The sequence below is a fragment of the Palaemon carinicauda genome, chromosome 13 (assembly GCF_036898095.1).
Source record: "Palaemon carinicauda isolate YSFRI2023 chromosome 13, ASM3689809v2, whole genome shotgun sequence".
NCBI classification, from domain to species: domain Eukaryota; kingdom Metazoa; phylum Arthropoda; class Malacostraca; order Decapoda; family Palaemonidae; genus Palaemon; species Palaemon carinicauda.
The window spans coordinates 97230379-97239708 of NC_090737.1; the positions used below are offsets into that span (position 1 = coordinate 97230379).

Sequence of the window (9330 nt, forward strand, 5' to 3'; positions counted from 1 at the left end):
TTAAAAAATAAGAAGATTCCTATCATCTTAAAAAGGAAAGTCTATGATCAGTGTATCCTCCCCACTGTCACCTATGGGGCCGAAACTTGGAATCTAACAAAAAAGCTTTCCCTTAAATTACGAACAATGCAGAGGGCACATGAGAAAATTATGCTAAATCTAACATGGAAGGATAGAAAAACAGCTAAATGGATACGTAAAAAAACTAAAGTAATGGATATCCTTGAAACCATTAGCAAGCTCAAATGGAACTGGGCAGGGCACATGGCCAGGATGACAGACAACCGATGGACATCACGAACAACCTTCTGGACACCCCGAGGATACACAAGAAACCGAGGAAGACAAAAAGCCCGCTGGCGAGATGACTTAGACCAACATAAGCAACAGTGGCACAGAATAGCTTGCGATAGAAGTCTGTGGAGAAACCTGGGGAAGGCCTACATCCAACAAAGGACTTTTGAAGGCTGAAATGATGATGATAGCTAGAGCGTTTAAAGGCGTCATTGTGGAAATTCGGGCCGTTTCTTTTAACAGCAATTCATATATCCAGAGAAATCTCTCTACGTAAGATATCCAAGTCTTTTGGTTGGCTGTACCTTCTCAGCTTTGATTGGTTGGTGCCTTTGCTAACAAATTCACATACACTTCTAACATCGTAGCCATATCTCAATCAGTTATTCCTTCGAAAATAACGTGCCTATTTACCTTAAGTATTTGATCAAGACTCATTATTTATTTTATCATTTAATTGATAATATTTCGAGTTTGTTTTCATGAAATATATAATTTCTAATACCATTTTTTTTTAATTAAGTATAGGTATTTTACCTCCACCCAGTTAAATTCATTCATAAAATACGAGCTTATATGACGTCACATACAACCACCAATCACAACAGAGGATGAATCAGCCAATGAGATAACAGATATTACCCACCAAAGGAATCGCATATGGTGTAAAAGTTTCTCTGGCTTATGGACGGCTGTTGGCTAACTGGTTAATTCACAAGAGATATTTCGTTCAAACGCTCTGGTTATTTTTTTTTGTCCCAATTCTTTCTATTTGAATTACAATAATGAGATTGTTTTAAGTTTCCATAAAATTTAGCCATGAAGTCTATGATATGCATACTGCTGGCATTTTACCCCTACCCTTAATGAGGACACATTTCCTATAATCATTTTGTCCAGTTACATTATACTTGAAATGTAACAAAATGTGAATTAAAGTTACGTAATTACATAACTATATAAGTTCGACAAGAAGCAAAGGCAAGATGTAATATTCATCCTACTCTTGATGACGTCACCAAGATGCATTTTCAGAATCTCTTACTCTAAAAAAATAGGGACTGACTATATTTTGAAGAAAATATATCCTTAATTCCCTTAAACACAAACAAAACCTTCGGCCCTGTTCCATAGCAAGAGCGTTTTGAAAAAAAAAAAAAAAACTTATGGAAATTCGGGAGGTTTCTTGAACAGGAAATTATAAGGTTCCAAAACTCTCTCATGTCGGTAAATTCCTGTTTTATGATTGGCCAAATCTTCCTCAGCTATAATTGGTGATTTACCAGTCCCACACTATTTCATCGTAACCAAGGCACAGGTAAGTGTGACTTCAAATATGACGTATTTATATAACTTAGGCCCTTCAATAAGATCCACTATTCATTTTATTACTCAATTAATAACATTCTAAAGTTTATTTCCATAAAAATAAGATTTTAAAGTTATAAATTTTTCTGAAAGTATATATATTTCATCCCTCCCCTGTTGAATTCATTCAGTAAGAATTGCATGACGTCACCTACAACAACCAATCTCAGCAGAGGACGAATCAGTTCTCTCCTATAGCGGTAAATTCCACTCCTCTGATTGGTTATATCTTCCTCAACTGTAATTAGTGGTTGCCTTCGCTTACTATAGTTGTAGAACGCACTATTGTAGCCAGAACACAGTAACGTATTCTTTCAAATATGACGTATTTATTCAGCTTATACCCTTTAACAAGATTTAGTACCTATTTATTATAGTATCAATAATAACCTTCAGTTTATTTCCATGAAAACTACTATTTTTAGTTATTATTTACCTGCAATAAGTATAGGTTTTCCTCCTAAATTCATAGATGAAAATACGATTACATGACGTAACATACAGCCACCAATCACAGCTGAGAAAGAATCGGCCATTGAGACGCCAGATATTTCCCCGCTAAAAAAGTCATAAGGCAAGAGGGTTCTTCTAGGTTATGGGTTACTGTTGGCGAACAAGTTATTCCACATGAGGCATTTCATGCAAACGCTCTAGCTAAAAGTTGTCCATCTGTTCTATGATGTTTACGGCCGAGTTAAATTTAATCGAATCATTTCATTCAAATGCTCTGTAACTAAAGTTTTTGTTTTTTAATCTTAATTCCTTTTTATACATATATGACGATAACATTTAAGTAACCTGAGCAGAATATTTCTTTATTTCTCATATCTTTTAAATATCATTTTAATGTTTATCAAATTACAAACTTTTCCATCAGTAATCGCACTTATCTTCAGGGAGTGAAAAATGCATATAATATATTTTTAGGTAATGTTATTATCATCATTATTTCTCTCATAGATATTATCATTTTGATTATTTTGTGAAATAAGGCTGAAAATTTTGATCTCATATCTATTGATTTTATAACAATAGTCTGCCTCAAGTCAGAAGTCCAAAAAGAATAGGCTACATAGTAAATAACTAGCACTATATAGGCTATGTATAGGACTAAATTTCCTTTTTACATGTTTGTTTTGTTATCAACATTGTTAAAACAATGACTTCTTCTCAATTTCCTTTCTAAACTGAAATCCTTGAACTGTTATGAAATCAAAACAGCATCAGCTGAATAGGTATATTTACATTTTTTTTATTCTTTAACACTCAATTTCTTGACCTAACCTAGTGCACATCTTAACAAAAAGGATAAAAGCTGATAATATATCAGAAACTACCACACATAAGACCTAAGCTGTTCATTTATTATTATTATTATTATTATTATTATTATTATTATTATTATTATTATTATTATTATTATTATTATTATTATTATTATTATTATTATTATTATTATTATTATGCCAAGCTATAACCTTAGTTGGAAAAGTAGGATGCTATACACCCAAGGGCCCCAACAGGGAAAAATGTTATTGATAAGTTTTATCCTCAAATAGATTTTAGAATAGTTTTTGAACCAGTTTTACTGTCCAAACACCGTTAAGCCCTAAAGAACGAATAACCAAATGACCTTTCTTCTAATGGATGTTCTTTACTTACTTTTTGAACCTGTAGTGCAAACTACGTGTGGCAGCTCTTCGAGGTGCCTACGAGCCACATTCGGGTAATATTTCGTGAGATCCACTACGGGTCATATTTTCACATACTGGTCAAGTTACGATTTTATAGATTTTAAGGTACAGTAATAGCTTCCTTTAGTGAAAATACCCTGTTGAGAATAGTTGAGTCTATTGAAATACCTTTTTTTTCGGAAACCAGTGATGAAAACTGGTGAAAGTTCAGTTCCTTTTTTTTTCGTAGTTTGATTTGTTCTAAATTTAGTATTTTTGTTGTTGGGGAATTTTCTTGTCCTTGTAACATTAAATGTACAGTAAGTAATATGTATCATTTACCGTATGCTTTAATGTGTCTTATTCTTAGATGGAAAATGTTGCCTAGAAGCGACGAGATGTTTTGTAAATGAAAAGGCACACCAACTCAATGTTTATTTTCTTAACAATACTGTGCTTTCCACTATACCTCTCAACTTTTGCTATACATACGTAACATACATATATGCATACGTACATACATTATAGATATGAAAGAAAAAATGAAGACTTTTATCTTATTGGTGCCCGGGTAAATGGGGAGGGTTGTCGGCAGAGAGAGAGAGAGAGAGAGAGAGAGAGAGAGAGAGAGAGAGAGAGAGAGAGAGAGAGAGAGAGAGAGAGAGAGAGAGAGAGAGAGAGAGATAATGGTCTCGCAATGGCAATAGATATACAAGAATTTCATATTTATACAGAGGGGGGTCCATAAACTTATGATTCCAGATAAGTCGGTTTTAGAAAAGAATATAATATAGGCTTACGGGAAAACAGATCATGGCTTAGATTCGAATTGTGACCTTGGGTCCAGATAATTAAAAAGGATTCCCCAACATTTTTGGGTAGACCTAGAGTCATTAATATGGATTACTGTCTTGGGATCCAACCAACCGATTTCTTGACTTAAGCTAGTCCAATTGGACAGCCATTTCTATAGGTCCACAGAGGCAAGTATAGCAGCCATGTGAAATTTTACTATGCCAGACAACCCCTTTGTCAATAACATTAGGTCATGTTTTGGCTTCATCAACCTGTTTCCATCCTTCCTCGCCACTGCATTGCTAATGAAACCATTTTGAGACTTTCTGAAGAAGTCTACAAGAAAGATTGTCTACTAGGATAGCAACCCACAAGAGAGATTCTACCAGGAACAGGGGACCATATGCAAGCTTGCCAATGAGGGGCTGGAATACTATGACAAGGTCCGACCTACAACAGCTCTATCAGATTGAAGCAGAGATGGGATGCGGTTGGTCATCATTCAGCAGTATTGTGCTTGTGTCTTGGCTGACGTTCAATTTTACTGCAAGGGTGGTTGGAGTATCGCCCTATGTGGGAGCCTCCACTTGTCACAGGCTGAAGTTGGGTATGGTGTTTTTTAGGAAAAGGCCTTAGTTGACACACGGTATTTCAAGAGGCCATGCTACTTTATTTGGGCTACCCCAGCATACTGATCATGATTGACCACTGCAAGCTAGTGATAGATAGCTGAAGGATTTAGCCTACTGAACCCAGACTCTTCCATCTTAAGGAGAAAACCCAACAATACAAGTTCCAAGTAAAATGCCTACCAGGAAAGATAATTTGTGCTGCTGGTTTCTTATCACGATTCCCTGTTCTTTACTGCCAACCAGATGACATGGACTCCGAACTTGGAAAGGATATGACTGCTGCCCTTGTCGCTGTTTCAGCCACTACCCTTGAGCAAGATTGCCTCGTACATGGTGAGGAGAGGTTCAAGGCAGCAGCCTTTAAAGTTACAATAAGTGACTGGTGGTTGTAGAAGGCACAGGAGATGGCCAATTTATGTCAGTAGTAGGTTGGCCTGGACACCAGCCACCCGTTGAGATACTACCGCTAGACCAGACAGTACTACATGGGATCCTTTTCTCAGATTACGGCTCACTTTCTCTTTGCTTACACATACACCAAATAGTCTGGCATATTCTTCACACATTCTCCGCTGTCCTCATACACCTGACAACACTGAGATTATCAAACAATTCTTCCTCCCCCAAGGGGTTAACTACTGCACTGTAATTGTTCGGTTGCTAATTTTCTCTTGGTAAGGGTAGAAGAGACTCTTCACTTATGGTAAGCAGCTCTTTTAGGAGAAGTACACTCCAAAATCAAACCATTGTCCTCTAGTCTTGGGTAGGGCCATAGCCTCTGTACCATGGTCTTCCACTGTCTTGTGTTAGAGTTCTCTTGCTTAAGGGTACACTCGGCACACTATTCTATCTAATTTCCTTGCTCTTGTTTTGTTAAAGTTTTTTTTATAGTTATGTAGGAAATATTTATTTTAATGTTGCTACTGTTCTTAAAATATTTTATTTTCCCTTGTTTCCTTTCCTCACTGAGCTATTTTCCCTGTTGGGGCCCCTGGGCTTATAGCATCCTGCTTTTCCATCATGGGTTGAATCTTAGCAAGTAATAATAATAATGATAATAATAATAATGATAATAATAATAATAATGATAATAATAATAATAATGATAATAATAATAATAATGATAATAATAATAATACTCAGTTAGGGTTAGTGATAGGTTATCTGTGGTAGAAGACCTGTTAGTGTACACTTAAGACCAAGGGTGCGCACGCCTGCTCATTCAAGAGGAGTTTCTCTGTCAAGTCATCCGTAACTAGCTTTAGTGCTCGCCAAGTCTAGGCAGTCGGTTTAATGGTCAAGCATGGAAGGTGACCTGCAGAGCCACAGGGATGGGCGTGTCTCTTGTGATATGCATGCCCCATCACAATCTGCTGAGCCATTGGTACTCACACCACCCCCAGAATTCCCATCCTAGTTGTTGATGATGGTGGACATGCCACAGTTGGAGGGTCATATGTGGGCTTCATGTCCTCTGCAGACAGGCTTACCAGGTGTCTTGAAGTGGAAGATTTCTCACATGGCAAGACATCATGGAGAATATATCAATTTTAAAGACTAATTTAACAAAATGGGGAGCAAAAGTGCTAATCTTGACATATAGGGTCACAGACCTCATTAGTGAAGAAATCGCATTGTTCTTCAGAAAATGGGGGTTACGGCATTCCTGCCATCAGCTTTATCACCTCCCAGTCTAATGGAAGGACTGAAAAATCAGTCAAGATTGCCAGGAGGCTTTTTAAGTCTACTATAGGTTAAGGAGGCAGCCTCGATTGCAGCAAGACTTCCATGGCAAATCTTCAGTAGCCTACCCCAGCGTGCCCACAACTTGCCATTAGGAGGTAACTCAGAGATGGAGTACTAACACCCAGACAACATTACAAGGTTGAGGGACACTAGGATGGGGGTAATCTAGCGGAGGGAGCTACGAATGGCAGAGTCCTAAGAGGAGACTTCACCACTTACTAGAACCAGGAGCTTCTACCCACTGTTGCAGGCTACAAGGTAAGAGTGTAGGATCAAAATCCGAGACTGAGCTGGATTGGTAGTGAAGTCTAAGGGCCACCGAAAATCTCCCATTTGGTTGAATGGAAACAGCTAAGAGTCACTCAGAAATAGGAAGCACCGGATAGTATTAAATTGGCCGACACCAACATCCTCAACCGTTCCCCTCCGTCCGTAACACGCTCCACCGTCCATAAAAGTTGTTCAGTGCAACCCCCATGAGTGGACAGTGTTCATGGGGGATATTAAATGGTTGCTGACACCAAAACGAGAAAATCAGAAAATTAAAACCTAAAATAATGATATACATTGCATACAATGACGAAGATGACGTATTAAATGCTTTGATTCAAAGGAATCGTTTTCTGGACCAGAATCAAAATGTAGAACAGAAGACTAGTCTGTTATTCAAGAAAAGTGCTACAAGTGGGACTACCCATTAGGCCTACATGTTGAAATGTGATCAAAGGGCTATTCACGTTATGATGGGGCCACTTATAACATATGTAATTAGTAACACGTGATCACCTGCTATACGTCCGCTGTTAAAGGAAGGCATGGGCATTTTGAAAAAGGTTGCAGGCTCAAGACTGGGGGAAAGGGTGGGGCTAATGTTTAGGTCCTTCAGGAAGTCACAGCACAATGGAATGTAACTCATAATAGATAAAATGTATAAACTGCACCAAGTTATAAACCAGATGACCGATGACCTTATACTGAATTCAAGAAATTTCAAAGCTTATGGTATGGAGTGATGAGATTAGCAGCAAATACTAATAAGTTGCAGCAATGCAAATATTCAATCTGTTAGCAATAAAATAATTAACATTTTAGAACTGATAAATGAGAAATATTTCGTACAAGAAGAAACTGAAGACGCTTGCTCTCTAAGTGCTTCGATAATGTGGATTTAACAGTAATATGCAGTGTGATTATGTAAAATACCTAAGAATATATGCGATGAACTGATCTTGTGGGCCCTGTAGTGATTAGAGTTCCCCTGTGACCTATAAAGGCCCAGGAAAGTAGCCACTGAAGTAAAGTATCAGAGGTAAGTTAAATCCCTAAGTTCGAATTTTTGCAATTTCACTGATAATCTATGTCGTTCTCATTTATGTTGTAGGCCTATTGGGTTTTGATTGGCAATGAGATTTTGATTAATGCCCATAATTTGGTGTTGATGATAGTATTTACATTATGCGGAATAAAATTATTGCTATCTGGAAGGAGCAAGAACCCAGAAATACCTAGGTTCATGTGTAACTCTTCTCATACCGAATGTGAAGTCACAGTGCAACTGCATCTAAATATGTACTTATGACTTACAGAAGTATTATCGACAATCAAATGTATTATATAAATTAAAAATTGGCAGTGCAACCGTGAAAATTAAACAATTCGGTGTCTGTTCTTCCTGTGAATATTTTCGGAAATTGATCCTGTAATTGTGATATCGTGACAGTCTGTAGTGAGGATTGTGTCCGATATCTTTAATATGTATTGTGTTTAGTAGTCAATTTATCTAATTTGTGGATTAAAGAGTATAGAAAATACGATATAAGTATAAATTTTTATTATTATGATATAAGAAAATATATTTTTATACTAAATAAGTAAAAAATAAATGCAAATTAATAGTATTTAAAGTCAAAACGTAATAGACTCAGATAACCTCCTCACAACAGCATCATGTCTTTGGGGCCGTCAGATTTGTTGCCATCTCTTAATTTTGTATTAATTAAACTGAGCACTGGAAATATCTATATTATATATGATTTTCATTATGTTTTTAAATGTGTATTTTGTCATATAATTTTGCACACTATATCTTTTTATTTCATAAATAACAAAAGGATAATGTTATAAGTATTAGAATAACTGAGATGGCAATACCGGGACACAGAGCCATCTGTTGGCGCATGACGCAATCACTTTCTCAATTGAGAGTAAATCAGACAACCAGTGGGAACCGTCTGACGACGAAAATTAAGGATGCTGTCGTATATTGGAAGATCCTGTCAGCTCGCCCCTGCCCTTAAAGGATCTGTGCAGGCGGTTGCAAGTGGACTGAAGAATGCAGCCCCAGGTGTGGTACATTCCTCTCCAGATATATTGGACAGGGCGCCTCTAGTTCTCACACCTTCGACAATGCAAAAGAAGTGTCCAACCGGACAAACTAAAGTCAGAACTGGGGTGGCAGGTATAACCCATTATTTATATTTCAAGTTATGTGAATGAAATGTAGTGCAACTACGGTAAGAAAAATATCTCAACAAGTGAACCATGGACTAAATTGCGCAATTTTATTCCCTATCTGGCATAGAGCCATGTTTGTTATTGTTACGTAGCTTACGGTACAAATGAAATCAGCTGATTTTGGGGCCGAGGAACCGATTAAGAATCTTAACTAAGCAATGTGAAGTTGAACTTCTTTTCAATTTAAACAATTATGAAATATTTGGCTGAGCGAGTGCAAGTTTTAAAGATTTATTCGGCTACGCTAGTTTTGATAGAATGAGGTCATTGAAATTTAATCTTAAGGTCAATACGGTTGCGAATTCTGC

At 37.0% G+C, this 9330-nt stretch overlaps 1 protein-coding gene across 2 annotated transcripts in view; it reads left to right on the forward strand.

Annotated features, from left to right (window-relative positions):
• Nucleotides 1–8692: 8692 nt before the first annotated feature.
• The window catches only part of LOC137652340 (cytochrome b-c1 complex subunit Rieske, mitochondrial-like), a 35022-nt gene continuing 34384 nt past the window's right edge, over nt 8693–9330 (forward strand). Inside the window, exon 1 of one of the 2 annotated variants that reach the window (XM_068385689.1) lies at nt 8693–8966. In XM_068385689.1, the coding sequence (XP_068241790.1) occupies nt 8759–8966 (208 nt within the window). In that variant the 5' untranslated portion in view covers nt 8693–8758. The remainder of the gene's footprint in view (nt 8967–9330) is intronic. The other variant, XM_068385690.1, reaches the window with a different exon arrangement.